Source organism: Pelobates fuscus, chromosome 10, assembly GCF_036172605.1.
Source record: "Pelobates fuscus isolate aPelFus1 chromosome 10, aPelFus1.pri, whole genome shotgun sequence".
Classification (NCBI taxonomy): Eukaryota; Metazoa; Chordata; class Amphibia; order Anura; family Pelobatidae; genus Pelobates; species Pelobates fuscus.
The window spans coordinates 78,364,559-78,383,846 of record NC_086326.1 but is presented as its reverse complement, the minus strand read 5'-3'; the positions used below and the strand labels follow the sequence as shown (position 1 = coordinate 78,383,846).

Below are 19,288 nucleotides of genomic sequence, written 5' to 3'. Positions count from 1 at the left end.
GTGTGGCATAAATGAAATGGATCAACAGCATAAAAGAATGGGTTTCGAGACTAAACTACATGGACTATAGCTTTTGATTTCCAACTAAATGCCTCGTTTACACTGAGCGGATCAGTTCGGTACGGTTTGCTATTTTGGGTGTTTCCATTATGAAAGTGGTCCATATAAGCAAACCGTACCGATCCATTCAGGGTCCTGCTTCAGATGTAGGGCCATAGGAAATGGTACGGTTCGGTTAGGGCAGAGCTACTATACAATCCATTGATTGGTGGACAGGAAGAGCATTTTTTCTAAACCCTGCATGGCCCCTGAAGGTCTGGCTTGCAGTGAAAACGCTCACCAGAATGGGCTGGTCCATTCTAAACCTTCCAAACTGTACCAACCCGAACCGATCCGCTCAGTGGAAACGAGGCATTATAGTACTACGTAGCTATCTAAATATGCAATACCTAGCTCCCATGAATACCAAAGCTACTAATATAGAAAAATAAAAATAGTAAAACAGACTGTTACTCTACACAAAATGCAAACTGCAAAGGATACACAGTTTTGTACCAAAAGAATGGCTCAATATTTCCATATAGGTCTTCCCTCATTATGAAATGCTTGCATTTAAAGGCTAAGCCATACCTCCAGTGCTTTGGTGGAGGCTGGAGGTCTCTGGAGTTCCAAGGCGAACATTCCTATGCAAAATGCAAGGTTGTGATACTCCTGACGCTCACTCAGCACGGTGAGGAGGAAAGCTGCTTTGGACAAAGTGTTCGTGGCTATCCATGTCTGTTTGGTGGTGGAAACTTTATTCTTTTTACCCTGTTTGGGAACAATCAAAAAAGTTTTTAAACTTGTTTTGTAAAACACACTGATATATACATAAAATAGGATAAGGTCAGAGTGGAATGTTTTTTTATTTTTTAAACCAATTTCAAACATTAGTATAAATATTGAGTAAAATGTGCTACCATTAGTACAGGACACTGGAGGCTGGACAGTCAATACCCAATGCATTTTAATGTGTACTTAATAGATCTTTTAATATTATTTGTTAAATGAACAATTTGTTTTGCTATGCTTACATTAATGTAAATGGGATACAATAAAATAGTTTAGTTTGACCATTTGAAGTGACACAGAAGATTACACCATTGTTGTCTTGGAAGCAAGTATCTTTTCACAGTACCCAGTCCAGCATAGAACTCAGAGCTCCATCAGCTGTTCCATGGCCATTTGAAACAGTCTGATTTTTAAACATACCCAGTCCAGCATAGAACTCAGAGCTCCATCAGCTGTTCCATGGCCATTTGAAACAGTCTGATTTTTAAACATACCCAGCCCAGCATAGAAAGAGCTCCATCAGCTGTTCCATGGCCATTTGAAACAGTCTGATTTTTAAACATACCCAGCCCAGCATAGAACTCAGAGCTCCATCAGCTGTTCCATGGCCTTTTGAAACAGTCAGATTTTTAAACATACCCAGTCCAGCATAGAACTCAGAGCTCCGTCAGCTGTTCCATGGCCATTTGAAACAGTCTGATTTTTAAACATACCCAGCCCAGCATAGAAAGAGCTCCATCAGCTGTTCCATGGCCATTTGAAACAGTCTGATTTTTAAACATACCCAGCCCAGCATAGAACTCAGAGCTCCATCAGCTGTTCCATGGCCTTTTGAAACAGTCAGATTTTTAAACATACCCAGTCCAGCATAGAACTCAGAGCTCCATCAGCTGTTCCATGGCCTTTTGAAACAGTCAGATTTTTAAACATACCCAGTCCAGCATAGAACTCAGAGCTCCATCAGCTGTTCCATGGCTATTTGAAACAGTCAGATTTTTAAACATACCCAGCCCAGCATAGAACTCAGAGCTCCATCAGCTGTTCCATGCCCATTTGAAACAGTCAGATTTTTAAACATACCCAGTCCAGCATAGAACTCAGAGCTCCATCAGCTGTTCCATGGCCATTTGAAACAGTCTGATTTTTAAACATACCCAGCCCAGCATAGAACTCAGAGCTCCATCAGCTGTTCCATGGCCTTTTGAAACAGTCAGATTTTTAAACATACCCAGCCCAGCATAGAACTCAGAGCTCCATCAGCTGTTCCATGGCCATTTGAAACAGGTAGCCTTCTGGAAGACTCGGTCTTCTTCCCCAAGGTTCCATTCTCGGCCCCCTACTATTTTCATTATTTCTAAATGATCTGCCTAATGTCTGCAAATCCTCAAATGTACACATGTACGCAGATGACACGGTAATCTATGCGAGCAATTCCGATCTACCGCAGCTTGAGGCTGTGCTCCAAGACCAGTTTACAGAGGTAGAAAAGTGGATCGCAAAAAACAAACTGTTCCTGAACACTGACAAAACTGTCACAATGCACAATGATCTTTGGAACAGTACCTAAATTACACAATTCCCACCTATCCATCAAAACAATTTCAAATGGCACACTGACCGCAGTCCACTCTTTCAAATACTTGGGTATGATGTTAGACCCCAATCTATCTTTTGGCCTGCACATAGAAAAGCTTGCATCTAAACTTTATCCAAAACTAGGTGCCCTGTACAGAAACAAATCCTGCCTAAGCCCTTCAGTAAATGAAAAGATTGTACAGCAAATGCTGATGCCAATCATTGATTATGGGGATGTAGTATATGCATCTGCATCGCAATCCCACATTAATAAACTCAACACATTGTATAACTCGTTCTGCCGATTTGTGCTACAATGTAATTACAGGAACCACCATTGTGACATGCTAAAAGAACTAAACTGGCTGTCGCTGGAATCCAGACGCACCCTTCATCTTTCCAGCCTTGTGTTTAAGAGCTTTTTTGGGAAACTCCCACCCTACCTGAACGCAATGCTTTCCCTGGCTGTTCCCACTTCCTATAACCTCCGATCCAGTACCAACACTTTACTTAGTCTACCTCAATACAAAAAGAAAGCAGCCCGATCCTCCTCCTCATACAGAGCACGGCATATGTGGAACGACCTCCTGCACAAATTAAAATCTTCCCTAAGCTTAAAGTCCTTTAAGAGATCCCTCTCTACATACCTCAAAACAGAATGCACCTGTCATGGTTGATTATATATTTCCTACCTGCTCTATGTTAAATGGTGTATATATTGTATATTAATATTGTTTTTGTATTTTATTGTACACTAACTGTAACAATGCAATGATTTGTGGACATACCCAGGACATACTTGAAAATGAGAGAAATCTCAATGTATCTTTCCTGGTAAAATATTTTATAAATAAATAAATATGTGTACCAGCATATTATCACTAAATAAAATGTTTGGATAATTTAGACATAATAGATTCCAGATGAATCAGCAGTCATTGCCAGATAACCCGCATAACATGAATTTTAAATTAGGACACATGATATACACATAACCTGTTTACCTGTGTACTTAAAAGGTTTATTCATTGTCATGAATTGAGATTTGAATAGCAAAACCTAGCCAAAAATAGCGAGTCTGTAAAAGAATTTCAACTATAGGCACAGATTTGCTATTTTAGTTTTGTAACTCAATTTTATTTTGCAACCGTTTCAAGTTTTGTGAATGAACCTGGTGTTAAATTGTAAATATTTAGCATTTTTATTCTTTTGAATCCAATAGAACAGTTTTGTTTGTTTTTTTCAACAAAATTGTATATGAGTGGACAAATTACATGTACATATTTAACAGAATTATGTTTTGCTATATAAGCAACTCCTGCTGTAGATACTTATGGTATCTTTGGGTGCTCTGCCTTTGTTTTCTGTTTTGTAAAATACTACGTAGGGGGGGGAAAAGAAAAAGTGTGCACAAATATTTATTTAAACGTTCACATTGGATATATGCATATAGGAGTACGTTTAGTTCTCTAGTAACCAAGAATGGCTTTTACCTTGGTTGGTGGCTGCTCCACCTTGAGATCTGGAGGGTTAGCAAGTAAGTCTTGAGCTAGTTCAACTGTAAGACGACAAGCTTCACTGCTATAACCATGAGCATACAAGGCTTCAGCACAAGCAAACAGAACCTAAACAAAATACAAAACATATTTCTGACTCTGCATGTGCATGAGGAGGTGGCAGAAATCAGGGAGAGAAAAAGAGAGAGAAGTGGACAGGAAAAAAATATTAGATGTAATTTCTAATGCCTGGTGGGGCAACTGAAGCTAGATATAACATATTAATCACTATTTGTATACATAATCAAAAAGACTTAGGATGGCATTTAGTTTCTGAAGTCGTAAAAAGCAGTTGACACCTGACGCATGCCATCAAAGTTGTATTTCACAACCGTTAAACGGCCAAATGTTACCCTTTAATGCTGCAAAGCTATACATTGCCTATGAATAACATTTGTTATTTGTGCAAAATAGCAGAAAACATTCTATCAGAAGAACTGATAGATCCTATAAGTCTAAGTGCCTATAATTAACATTTTGATTGGCAGGAGTGTTTATTTAATGCACCCCCAGCTTCTCTAGTTATACATTTATTTCAGAAGCTTTTACACAGTACATAAGTTATGGTGCCTTGAAAGTCAATTTCTACAATAAAATAATTCAATAATTGATTTAAATGCCAAGAAACGGTCACAAATTAAAGTTGTTACCTCCATTCTGTTTTCCTGTTCCAAAGGCTTAATCCCTGCAAAGAGGTCTTGTTCCTCTTCTGTTCCTTCATCTGCTTTTTCCTCTTCATTTTTTGGTGCATCTTGTGAATTTAAATAATAGGCTTGGTAGTCATCTTCGTCTGCACCCTTCTCTTGTACTTCACCATCCTCTGCTCCTTTGGTTTCACCCTTCTCGCCGCCTACAGCTCCATTCACTACTTCTTCTGGCTTTAAGCTCTTGCCCTCACTGTCATCTGCAGTTATGAGGTCGTCTTCACCACTGGCTGCTGCAGCTTCTCCTATTGGATCAGCATCAGTTTTAGGTACTCCCGGAGTACTAACAGGTGGTTCTTCTGCATAGTAAACTCCACCTTCATCTTCAAAGTTATCCCTGTATCTCCTGGTTAGTGAAGAGTCAATAAAACTAAAAGTGTTACTGGCTTCTGCCCCAAGTGCTAGACTACTATCATCAAGGCTCATCTCAGCCATGTCAGGTTCCAGGGAACTATCTTCACTACTCATCCTACGCTTTCCACCATGCTTACTGGCTAGACACTTACTTGGTGGTATCTTTGCTTTGCTGACTGTGGTCTTATATACAGCTTTGTCACCACCCTCTGTAGAGAGTCGTCTAAGAACTCTTTGGGGGACATCTGTGGCAACCTTTCTTTTCCCCACCAACTCTTTTGGACGAACGGACATCTCTTGAGCACGGGACCGGTCTCCAAAATGTACACAACTCTCATGCCCTTGCGCTCGTCCACCTTCACAGACCGCCTCAGTGCAGTGTAGCTGGCAGCTCCTCTGTTGGAAGGCTTTAATCCAACAAAAAGCATTTTTCTTGTCCGTGCTGCAGTAGGTGATGCCAGAGATTGGATACGCTTGCTCCCAGTTAAAGTAGCATGCTTCCACCGCTGGCTTGAATCCTTGGAAAAGTTTATCTAAAGACTTTTTATGTTGACCCCTCTTGACATTCTCAATGACCTTCAATTGCCATTGACGAAGCTGCGTACATAAGTCTCTGCGTCTGTTATGCAAAAAAAGAAAAAAGAAAAATTAGAAGAATCTGTGAAATACAAGACAATAAGTACACAAGCATGCAGATAAGATAATAGGCAGTAGAAGTAATTTTAAAACCTGGGCTATAGTGATGTAATGTTTCAATATGATTATATAACTATCTCAATGACTGCACTCGTGTTTATTTTAGAAAATGACAAAAGATAGACTAGAGGTTCAATGAGAACTGCAGATATTCCTGCATTACCACATTACCAGAAAGCCAGCATTAACCTGGACACACTAGAATTTGAGGACTGTTGATATGCATAAAAACATATCTTTTCAATCAATGAAGAAAGTAAAAATGATGAGGAAATAAAAATGGCAACAGGCCGGAGATCAAAAACATTGCAAAACAAGGGAAAAATGAGATGGACGTCATGGAAATGATGCTACAAGTTACTAACGATAAACATAACAAAAGCAGACACTTACTTGCCCAAATCTACAAGACATATTATATGAATATACTGAATGTATAATTTTAATTGCCCAATAATCACCTTTGTGGGCTGATCGTAGGATCTAGGACAGCCAACCTCCAGAGGACAACCATTTCATCACACATACTAGCACATGCATGTGCAGCCACCTCCGACTGTCCATTACTTCGGCCTGTATGCCCACTGGCACTGCTGTGAGATGCAGATGTGCGCACGTTGTACCACCATCCTGTTATCTGTAGTCATAAAGCCAAACCAACTCATCACAACTTGACCAGAAATAATGTTTAAAAATACATCAAAGACACACATACTCTTGGAAATAACGTTATTCATTCAATTAACACTAGCTAGCAGTAGCTATAATCTGGTTAGACGATTTAAGCTCCTGTGTGAAGCACTAGAGTCTACAGATTGTTTGAGAAAACATATCAGATCAGTCAATCCGAACCCAGTTCTCCTGTAAATGAAGTGCGCAAAGTGAGCTCAGCTGTACAAAATGATAGCAATGAGTCTCAGATGGCTTCGTGTTTGGGATGCTGCACCCCCGAAAACCCAGCCCATTGGCTGCTTGTATAGTCATTACAACCTTAGGTGACAATTAAAGGCGGTGAGGAATGGGCTAACCTAAATAAAGTTAACCAAAATTATATTTTATATTCATGCGATTATATATATTACATTATACAAGCAACTTCAGCAGCACTGTACAAAAGAGCAAGATGCAGATATGATGCCATACTTGCTCCTTGTGATCACATTACATTCCGAAAATTGTATAACTGGAGTTATATCTAGTTTTACCTAAAAAAATTAACTATTCCAAGTGGGAAGTGCACCAATAAATACCCAGTATCACTTTTTACAGACATTCTGTTAATAATTTGGGAAACAAAACTTCAGTTTATAGTACCTGTTCATAAGTTAGACACTGGTCAGTAAGGATTTCAAGTAAAGGAGCAGCATTGGTGTCTCGTCTCTTGAACATTTCCCTTACTATGGACAATAAGTTCCAAATACCCTCAGGTTCCCTCCCTCTTAAGGGACGCAGAAGACAAGCCCATTCTGCAGCAGCAGGTGGCTCAGTGGAAGAGAGATACATCGAGTTGACATCACTAGAATAGAAGAAAAAAGTGACAATTTCGAGTGATAATCAAAAAAAGCCATTTTGAAGACGAGCCTTATTAGTAACACTCCATGGATGAAATTAATTCAAGGATATCAATTTAATTTACTATAGAAATGATGAAGGAACATTTGTAATAGATGCACATTTAAAAAAAAAAAAAGTATTTTTTTTTCATTTATGTATGTCCTCTAGAGTATGTACAGAGTTTTAAACATTGATTGTATAGATAAGTCGGCGTCATGACGTGCAGACGTGCTGAGGCGTGCTGACGCGCTGACGGCGTGATGACGGAAGAGGAGGGGCGGCCCGCCATGTAATGGTGCGCCCGGCGGGAGATGACCTCGAGAAGCACCAGGTCTCTTTCTCTCCAATATCGTATGCCATCAACTGAAAGGGGTCATCTAGAACTGCAGAAATTTGGAAATATATCGGGGGCAGTTTTGACCTCTCGCAGCCTCTAATCATTAGAGGGACAGCCAGCTTCTCAACCATGCTGGATTCCAGGACTCCCGTGTCTCAGCTCTTAATGATCAGCCACGCTGAAAATTGATACGGGACAACCGGATCTTCAGAGACGCTTTACTGTGGTAATATATATCAGCCGCCGAGCTGTCTCAATCTGCTGTTTCAATCTAATCTAATCTGTAGCCGCAGAAAAAAAAAATACAAACCAGCCGCTGAGCTGTTATAATATGAGGCTGCAGTTTATTCTACTTTGGAGTTGTACCTGCTGACATAAAATACTGTCATAAAATACTGACATACAACGCTGCAGTTGTAATAATTGGAGGGAAAGGGAAAGGAGAAAAAGAAAAGAACTTTTTTTTTTTTTTTTTTATATTTTTTTTTATTTTTATTTTTTTTTTTTCTCTTCGTTTTTCTGATGTGAATTAATACTCATTTATTATATATTTAGTCTGGTTACTTATCCCAATTGGGGGATATATTTTGTCAAAGTCAGATTATATACTTTTTTATTAAAGTCAGCCTACCTATTACTGGAGTGACTGCAATTTAGTTAATTCCATACTATGGCTGCTAAAAAGGCACAAGACTCAAAATCCTCTATGAGGAAAGAGAAAAAAGATACATCCCAGGACAAATCTCTGTCAACGTATTTCTCGCCTCAACACAAAAGTCTTAAACAGAAGATGAATGATACTGATGCTAGCTTGGAAATCCTTGACTCAGAGGCCAATAAGGAGCCTTTAACAATTACTTTCCTATGCTCTACCCTAAAGGACAATCTACAACAGATAAAAATGGAACTCGCCGCAACTGCCGCAGAAATAAAATCAGAAATAAAACAAGAAATAAATGTACTAGCGGCAAAAATAGATAAATTTGAAGATCAAATTAAAGATTTGGAAGTTAATGTAAAAAATCTAGCAGAAGAATGCCAAAAGGCTCACCATAAGATCGCAGATCTGGAACTTAAAATGAATGATCTCGAAGACCGGTCCAGACGTAAAAACTTGCGCTTTAGGAATATCGCAGAAAAGGGAAGAACGGAAGACCTAAGACAAACCTTGATGGAATATTTTTCAGCTCTGGGCGTGGAGTATAACTCACACAATCAGTATATAGAAAGGTGCCATCGACTATTTAAACCTCAATCCATTCAGAACGAGGCTCCGCGAGACATCATTGTATGTTTTATCACTTATGATTTCAAAGAAAAAATTTGGAAAGCTGCAAGAGAGAATCAGTTAACCTCGGGGTGTTTCCAAAATGTAAAAGTGTTCCAGGACCTATCGTTTGAGACGAGAACAAAAAGGAAATCGTTTAGCGCAGCTACTCAAATTCTTAGACGACATGAAATAAAATACAGGTGGCTCTATCCTCTCAAAATAAGTCTGTCATACGAAGGGAAAAGAGAGCTATTCGAGTCCAATACCAAATTAATAGACTGGCTGAAAAGGAACAATTTGACTTTGTAAATAGATGATCTAAGGGTTAAGGTTGGGGTCGGAGACCAGAATATATATGCATATTTATTTATTTTTTTTTTATTTTTTTTTTTTTTTTTCTCTCACGGTGCCCTTCGGTCTAGGGCTTATGGGTGCAATGATTGTTATGAATTATCAATAACCTTCCCCCTCAGGGTTAATGGGTAGAAAGAGAAAGGAAAGAAGGAAGGGGGAAAAAGAAAGGAAAAAAAAGAGAAAAAAAGAGAGAAAGTTTCTTTTTTGAAAATTTTACATTTCTACCCCTAGAAGAGCCTAATGAAATGGTCACTGAGGATAACAAGCCCTATTATAGGTTTTGAATATTGATGGGTCTATTGATAACTTGGCAAATTCATGTGTGTTAGTAAATGGTTGGTGCAGCACAGTTGAATTTAACTTAAAATGACACTACTTTAAAGGAATGCTTGATTTTTAAGATGGGTGTTAGGTTAAAAGGTAAAGAGAAAATGGAAATAGTAAAGGTGCACAAAGAAAATATAAATGACAGGGTGGAATAGGAATAAGATATTGAAGAAAGAAGGGGGAAGGAAACTGTAAATTAGGTGTATAAACGGTCAAATTAATATTAAGATGGCTCTTTTTTTATACCAACACAATTTGATATTTTTTTTTTTTTTTTTTTTTTTTTTTTTTCCCCTACAACAGTAACGTGTGTAATGTCACAATTATATAAATAGTTACATATTATGTAGTTTAACACTACTGTGGAAGGATACCCACGGGTATATTCGGTTTCACAGTGATAAAATGACACAATATAATATAATAGAGGGACACATTGATAAAACGACATAACACAATATAATATAGCGATATATTTTTTATGAAATAGGATATGTTTGAATATCTTCACGAGGTTAATAAACATTTTTGGCTAATCACGAATAGTATATTTGCTATATAATAGCCTCAATAGTAGAATAATAGCCTTAATAATAGAATAATTTAAGAAATTGGTCACGGTGTAGATTATGGGGACACACAATGTACAAATTATGATATAAGTTCTGTTTGAAAGATAATTTTTTTTTTTTTTTTTTTCTCCTCATTTAGATATTAGTTATAGTTGACTTTGCTAGGACAGCTCGCTGGGCCTAGTGGCCGGCTTGCCCCTCTTGGTGTAGTGATACTACACTGTTTCCGTTGATCTCTATTACTACCAGAGATCTACGGTTAATTCTTTTTTTTTTTTTCTTTTTTCTGATTTTTTCTCTAGCTATCGGCTGGATGAAGATGATGGATCTGTTTCGATTCAATTTTAACTTGTTTGTGTTTGGTGTAGTCTGGTGTCTTGCTGTGTTGTTTTTTTTCTGTCTGTTTTTTCTTTTTTTAGAGCATATGAATTTTTTGATAAATCCAGGACAACAAAAGATATTAAAATTCCTGCATATGGATACTGGGGGTTTCAACATAAGTATATTCGAATAACTTATTGACAAACAGAAATGTTAAAATTTCTATCTTTAAATGTCCAAGGGTTAAATACCAATAAAAAAAGGAGCAGATTATATGATACTCTTGGGGAACATAACATTCAAGTGGCATTCTTACAGGAAACACATTGGCTGCAGGGTCTTAAGCAAAGATGGGGTGGGGACAAATTTGTTAATATAGTTCATGCTTCCTTAAGAGACAAGAAAAAAAGAGGAGTTGCAGTTGTTTTCAACAGCAATATAGATTTGCAAATTGAATATATCGAATTGGACCCAAAAGCTAGATATATAATTATCGTTTGTGTAATGGATAAACTGTCCTATACTTTAGTAAATGTATATCTACCGAATGTCGACCCTATGACAAAGTTTCTATCTATAATGGATAGAGTTGATAAAGTATCTAAGGGATATCTAATTATAGCTGGAGATTTTAATTGTGTGGCGAACCCTAAAATGGATAAGACATATACTCCGACTACTTCAATTGATAAAAGAATGGTCAAACAGTCTAAAAAATTTAATAACATTTGTAAACAATATAATTTACATGATATTTGGAGACTATTACATCCACTGGAAAAAGACTACTCCCACCAATCGTGTGTGCATGGCTCATACTCACGTATTGATCTATGTCTATTAGACGCTAATTCGATACCCTTATGTAATTCAATTGAAATTAAAGAGAGTCTATGGTCTGATCATAGTCTCATTCTAATAGACTTTGGCAAGAGATCTTCTAGGGTACGCACTACTTGGAGACTGAATGATGCTCTTATCAATGATACGAAAAATAAGGAAGAATTAACCCAATTATTAAAATTTTTTTGGTTAGAAAACAGCTCCTCTGATACATCGCCGGCAAATAACTGGTGTACACACAAATCAGTTATGCGAGGTTATCTAATTAAATTAGCCCATATAACGAGATCTATGAAGGGTAAGACCCTATCTGATCTGTATATCGAGTTCTATAACGTGTCTAAGTTAAATAAACAAAATCCATCTGCAGAAATGAAAACTAAAATAAATGATGTACAAAAACAAATTAATTTAAAAGTGGAAGAAAAAATTAAATTAAATATTTACAAATTAAGATTAAAAAACTATTGTACAGGTAACAGAGCTAATAAAAATTTGTCAAAAAGACTACAAAATTACCACGCAAAAAATCGAGTAGAACAACTGATAGATGGCCAAAAGGTCTATTCTACACCCGCTGCAATAGGGGAGAGATTCAATCAATTTTATGAAGATCTATATAACCTCAAAATGTCCCCTAATCTAATGGATATTCAAAACTATTTAGCGGACACTCAGATCCCAAAAGTTTCAGCGCATGATCTATTAATTTTAAATAGGATTATTTCGGCTGATGAAGTTAAATTCCAAATAAATAGACTCCCTATTAATAAAACCCCGGGCCCTGACGGTTTTACGAATCTATATTATAAACAGACGCAGTCCTTATTAATCAATCCTTTAACAGACATGTTTAATCAAATAGCTCTAAACAAACTTTTTCCAACTGAATTACTACAGGCTAATATTATTCCGATATTGAAACCTGATAAAATTAGTAACAACCCTAGTAATTATAGACCTATAGCTTTGATTAATGTGGATATGAAGATCTATGCGGCCATAATTGCTGACAGAATTAAGACTATTATTGCGACATTGATTCATCCAGATCAGATAGGGTTTGTCCCGGGTAGGCAAGCATCAAACAACACTAGAAGAATAATTGACACTCTAGACTGGGCTAACAGATATCGGATTCCCTTCCTGGCCCTGTCATTAGATGCCGAAAAAGCATTCGACAGGGTCGGGTGGGGTTATCTTAGCGAACTTCTTATTGCGTTTGGGTTCACTGGATGGATACACGACGCCATTATGGCTCTGTATTCCTCCCCTACAGCGAGAACGGTAGGACCAAATATCACAGCAGGGTGGTTTGCACTTAAAAACGGCACACGACAAGGATGTCCTCTTTCCCCCCTGCTGTATATCTTGTCTATTGAGCCTTTGGCAATCAATATTAGGAATAATCCTTTGATCCAAGGTGTCCATACGAATTCGATGGACGCTAAAATATCATTATACGCGGACGATGCGTTACTCACTCTTACATCCCCAGAGTCTTCTCTAAAATTTCTAATGATCGAAATTAATAAATATTCTACAATTTCGAACTTTAAGCTAAATATAACCAAATCCACAGTAATGTATGTGAATATGAACAATGACCTGGTAAACACTTTAGCCCACGCCTATAAATTCGTATGGACAGACTTGGAATTAAATTATCTAGGACTATATATAACTGCCAAAGTGACAGCTATAATGGAGAGGAATATAATGTTCTTTATGAGAAATATGAATCTCAAACTAAAAAGATGGAAAAATTTAGAAACCTCCTGGCAAGGCAAAATAAATATTATTAATGCGTATATATTGCCTAAATGGCTATACTTATTCTCTATGATTCCACTCAAAGTCCCTGGGCCCTGGTTGGCTATGATTCAATCCAGTTTCAATAATTTTATCTGGAATAATAAAAAACCTAGAATTGCTCAAAAGATATTAACTAGAAAACTGTCTAACGGAGGTTTAAACTTTCCTAGTATTACCTACAGTTATCATGCTAATATTATTAGACATATCTACCTCCTTCAGGACCCTGAGCAGGTCTTAGAATCATGGTATACTATTGAATCTGAAATGGTCCAAACAGATAGACTGCAACACTCGATGTGGATAGTTACAAAGAACTCTCTAATGAATTTGTTTAAGAACTCAACGATACTATTCCAAATCCTAGAAGAGTGGTTATTAATTAAGAAAAAACTAGCCCTAGGAAATATGATACCCAAATCATGCACAATTGACATACTGCAAATTCTTATAGAAGATCTTTCTTTAAAGAATTGGGCTAACGCTGATAGAATAAAGTTTTCACAAATTATGCAAGGAGATAATATTTTGCCATTTCAGAGCATAATTGATATTTTCCACATTCCACGCAGGGAAATTTTTACTTATCTGCGGATAAAAAACTATATCCATAAAAATGTGCTCAAATCGTCTTCTATCTATGCGAAAAAGTTGGAAGTTATATTTAAGTCTCAACCCATTAAAAAGAGCATGTCTGTCGCCTTATCAATGCTGGAAGTTCTTAAAGAGTCCCCATATAGTTTGATTAAGAAGTGGGAACAAGATTTAGAACTGCAAATTTCTTTAGACGACTGGAACTCCTCTTTGAGTTGGGTGAATAAATATATCCATTGTCTGAACCTGTCGGAATGCCACTTCAAAGTTCTCTATAGATGGTATTATACACCTGCTAGACTAGCTAAAATGTTTCATTCTTCTGATCCAACTTGTTGGAGATGTGGTAGCCATTTAGGTACTTACATACATATCTGGTGGACATGTCCAGCTGTTAAGTCTATCTGGTCTTGGGCGTTTAATATTTTCTCATTAATGACTACAAACAGAATTCCGGAGAATGCTGCTTCGGCTATTTTACATCTGAATTTGTCTTTCGATTCACAAAGAGATTTCTGTTTTGCCATTCATTCTTTGGTTGCGGTTAAAATCATTATCGCAAGACACTGGAAAGTATCTAAGTCGTTTGAAAAAAGACTATTGATAGACCAAATTAGATTCCAATTATCAATGGAATATGAGTTGATCAATAATGCGACTTTTACCTCTAAGAAAAAAAGATGGTATTGTGAATGGTTAGACAAATATAGTATATTATTTGGATAGTTCTACTATGGCTATAGTGGATATCTGTATAGATAGAGAAAGAAGGGATAAAATTAAAACAGAAGCCAATAACCTCAGTTCATGGAAAGGCAGTGGTTTGTTAGGATGCTCTAAGGAAATTTTTTTTTTTTTTTTTTTTTTTTTTTTTTTTTCTTCTTTTTGTCTGTTGTTGTTTTTTTTTTTTTTTTCTGTCGTGGTCAATCTATGTTAGTATGCTGCTATGCTGCTATGCTGGTTTATAATTGAATATGCGATTACTGTGTTTGATTATGTACCATCTATCACTTATATATTTGTTTGATACTTGTGTACACTTGTTGATCTGTATTAGTTTCAGCATACTCGTTGTCTATGTTAAATAACAATGAAAAACTTTTTCAATAAAGATATAATAAAAGAAAATAAACATTGATTGTATAAATTCATGCAAAAGCATGGTATTCAGAGATCTAATATTTAAAGGGACAGAATAGTCACCAGAACAACTACAACTATATAAGTATAGCCTGTCTGTGCAGGCATTTTCATGTAAACACTGTCAGATAAAAAGCAGTATTTACATTGCTGCCTAGGGACATCTCTGGACATCTCTAGTGGCAGTCACCCAGACAGCCACTAGAGCGGCTTCCTGGGTCACTGCAGCACTGATGTTCAGCATCTTCACACTCTGCATGAAGACGCTGAATTTTCCCATAGAGATGCATTGATTTAATGCCTCTTAATGAGGAGATGCTGATTGGTCAGGGTGACGTTTAGTTTTTCTAGGGGAAAGCATTGGATTGGCTGAGATCATCAGTTCTGATGATAGCCAAAAGGGCAGATTGGGGGCATAGCCAGCACGGCAGACTACCGCGACGCTGGAATAAAGGCAAGTAAAATACCTTTTTAAGGATGATAAAGGAAGGGCCACTACCTAAAGAGTTAGTTTGATACATAGGGTCAAGAACACACGTCTATGTTCCTGACCTTAGTGTTCCTTTAATATGTTGGCCAACACCTATTTGATCCAAGGAGATATTTGACTTGAGAACTCTTATTTTATTATTCTACGTATTATTATTTAAATAAAATACATCTTTACAGGTGATTATGTATTTACAGTGTAGGAAAAGTGCATGCATTTTAAAAATACATAGATCATGTCCATTTTTGTCAATATTCACAAGTGTTGTTAAAGGTTAAATTAGTGAAAGCTATGCGGCTAATTACCTGAAGACAACAGGAGAAGGGCCACAAAACTTATGAAGCGTCTTCTTTATATTGTCACTCAAGGTGGACTCATCCAGGTACCAGGTGCTTTGGTCTGAGGCAGATGGCCCAGCGGTAGGATCTGCAAGTAAAAGCCTGTTTTAATACAAACCTTTCAAGTAGCATAGAATTCAATGATTTGACATTTAAATATTATTATTACTATTATTATTATTATATTTATATAGCGCCGTCAAGTTCTGCAGCGCTTTACAATGGGTGGACGAACAGACATGTAGTTGTAACCAGACAAGTTGGACACACAGGAACAGAGGGGTTGAGGGTCCTGCTCAATGAGCTTACATGCTAGAGGGAGTGGGGTAAAATGAAACAAAAGGTAAGGATAGTATTAGACTAGTGACAGTCTAATTCAATTAAAATAGCAGTTAAAATAAGGGGATATGGGAGAAAAATATTGTCTTTGCAAATACACTAATGAACACCTAATACCAGATAAAATAATGTAAAAGACTCACAGGGTAATTTACTGACCTGTATGTCCAGGAACAGGAATTGGCAAGGAAGTTTACATTTCAAGATCAAAAAATTGGGGGGGAAAGAAAAGTCTGTTTTATCCTATAACGTTTAACCCCGAACAATACCTGGTTTACTGAATAAACCTAACAATACCGCAATGTGAGGAACATGCATTCTCTCTGTTATTGACTTCACAATAAATCACTACCATCTCTCCCATCCTCATCTTCAGTATGAAAGGTTACCATTTCTCTACGAAGCAAAGCTGCTACTAACAACCGGTATTCAGATATGCAGCTATAAACTCATGCAATGGCTAGAAAGTATTTTCTAAATTATTCTACTTCTTTGCATTGTGTACATATATATTTGAATCTCAATATTTCCTTGTCTCTGTTATACGAGTAAATCTCTTTGTTTGTGCAAGTGCTTGTGTCTCTGCTACTCAACAAAATTATTTCTCTCTCTCTCTCTCTCTCTCTCTCTGTCTGGGGGCCTCTATCTAGACAAAATAAGCAACTCCGAAAACCCAGCACACATTAGTGCTGCTAAAAGTCTACAAGACTAGGATAAATTAATTGAAAACAAGGTAGCACAGTAACATGGTTATATATCCAAATTTTACCTGGAGCTCCGCACACTGTGTTAATGGCAGTTGACTGTGAAGATAATAGTTCATCTAAAAGGCGCTGAGCAGTGGGAAGAATCTGATTGCAAGAAGAAATGTCATTAATATGCACACATATTGCTTCTACGGCTAGTTATTAATGAACACATGATGAGCAACCATGATGAATATTTGCATATAATAATTCAAAAATATACTAAAAAATATCAAAGGGACAGTGAAATGGGAATTAAGGGGAACCTAAAGCCTCTCTTAATGCCACAAACTAGGGATATAACCTCCATCACCATCTATTTTCTTATAAATCACACAGATATGCTACTTTTCTAAACTAAATTCCTATTCTTGCTAGTAGAAAGAATGTTTTACCTGCCCATCTTCCATGAGCAAAGTATAGTAAATAAACAGCCGTCCCCACTAAATATTCCATAATTCTAGTCTTTAGTGTTTAATTTTGATAACTCAGATCTCCTTCAAAACTATACTGACTGCTATAATAACTCTGAAGGGCCCTCATTTGTCAGGGCTGATCAGGGTACTGCCCAATACTGTTCTAGCAAGGAAGGGCCCTCATTTGCCAAAGGGTCACAATCGACTATTGCAATGTATGATATATGTGCAACAAACCACAGATAGCTTTGGTGGTTTTTTTGTGTTTTTTTAGTTCTTTGTGTATTGAATTTTTATTCACTAGGGCAACAGAGGTAAAACAAACGGTTTTGACAGTAGAGCAAGTAAATTTGGTATGATCAGTAATTCAGAAATAGCACTTGTAAAGGAACAGTTTTAAATAAGACGCATGTGTATTGCTGCTGTATCGTGACAGTCCTTTCCAGAAGTAGTAAGTGGTCATCTGAACACAAATTCAAGCACTGGGCATCTGTTAACATACTTCATTAAAAATGTTAATAACATTAAAATAAACTGAATATCTTAACAAATGCTCAACATAGCAATTTGTGTTCAGACATTTGTTTGCTTGCTAATTTCACATTTAAGTAATCTTACTCTTGTGGTTACTATGGCAACTCTTTTGGCAAAACTGCACAGGGGGTTTTATTTCTTACCATTTCGGCCTTAAAGAGCCATGATTTAGATATTCCACATTGTAGATTAGTGTCAATAAAATGATCAGATCACAATGTTACAATGGGCTAGCTAGAGTTCTAGCTATGAGGAAGGCACACTGCGGTTTACAGCTGTTTTATCTAGCACCTCTTTTGGTAAAACTAAGCTCTTATGGGGCCTTGTCTGACATATTTCATAAGCAAAATATGATATGAGGGGACTCAAAGGCAAATTCATCACTTTTATACAACTGTATCATTCAAAAGATTTAGCTTTGAATAAGACAATTACCTTACTCTGCATCCTGAAAAAGCAAGCAAATAAGATTTATTTTTTCAATATTTACTGGCTTCTTCTTTCTTATGCTTTCCACACCCACTCCAAGGGAGGCACTGATCTAACCAATTAGTGACCTATTCCTAGGAATGTTGGAAAAGTGCATTGGGCATGCCTGACAGATTTACACATTTGCAGTAGGAAGATCTCTTCATCTCCTCAGAAAAGAGGTAGTCTGATCACTTTGATTAATGCAGAGCAGGTTCCGGTGTCAAGTTTCTCTCTCCTGCTACTACATAATGATACCCTGTTTCTTTTTATAAGTGGACTGGTATGCCACTGAGATGGGTAGGTAATAATGCAATCTGAACAAGTTGATATAGTAAATTTACAAATATTTATAACATACTTTTAAAGTTTTTCTTTATTTTGGTTTGTATATTTATTTAAAAGTGTTTGCTTTCTGGTTTAAAACAATAATTATCAGGTGAGGCATGACCGTGGCAGGATTGCAACGTGGATTACAACTTTTGTAGTTTTGGGACGATTCATGTGGCAAGGCTGCACTGGGATTAAACCTCACGACATCAAATTTAAGGTTTTAATTCTCATGCATGTGTGATTATACCTGAGCAGATAATATGAACTCACCTGTTGAGGCAGCTCACTGATAAGATATTGTGCAAACTTTTGTAGTTGGTCTCTCTGTAGCCGAGACAATGACTCCGAAACAGGCGCTCGCAGGCAGACAGACGATGCCTAAAAACCAACCAAGACTAAGTTTTTACTTGCTGAAAGCATTTACACAAAAAACAAGTGCAACAACCCATTCAAACATGGGAATTGCAAAACTCTTCATACCAAGACACTACAAGCAAGTCATCTTTCACCAAGGAGTTTATTTGGCAATGTCCTATTGATTTAGGAACAGAGGGATACACTGCACATTAGGTATAAACCAGTTCTACAATACTGCAATATATATTAATCAGCGTGCCCAGCTGTCATGAAAAAGCTGCTGTTCCCTTTATTGAATACCGGTCGCCTGAGCTATAAAGCAGGGCTTGACATAAATTCCAAGAAATTAAGAACCATTCAAAGTTTTAATAACACGTTATGTGTTAGAGTTGTGGGCAATGCATTCCTGAGAAAAGCATATGGC

General features: G+C 37.0%; 1 protein-coding gene across 3 annotated transcripts in view; it reads right to left on the bottom strand.

The window, feature by feature from the left end:
* Window positions 1-19,288, bottom strand: part of ZSWIM8 (zinc finger SWIM-type containing 8) — an 84,887-nt gene that overhangs the window by 28,662 nt on the left and 36,937 nt on the right. For all 3 annotated transcript variants that reach the window (XM_063434709.1, XM_063434708.1, XM_063434707.1), the window contains exons 6-13: window positions 18,778-18,885; window positions 16,780-16,861; window positions 15,639-15,759; window positions 7,031-7,232; window positions 6,178-6,353; window positions 4,613-5,639; window positions 3,900-4,031; window positions 631-810 (exon numbers count right to left, since the gene is read on the bottom strand). In XM_063434709.1, the coding sequence (XP_063290779.1) occupies window positions 631-810; window positions 3,900-4,031; window positions 4,613-5,639; window positions 6,178-6,353; window positions 7,031-7,232; window positions 15,639-15,759; window positions 16,780-16,861; window positions 18,778-18,885 (2,028 nt within the window). The remainder of the gene's footprint in view (window positions 1-630; window positions 811-3,899; window positions 4,032-4,612; window positions 5,640-6,177; window positions 6,354-7,030; window positions 7,233-15,638; window positions 15,760-16,779; window positions 16,862-18,777; window positions 18,886-19,288) is intronic.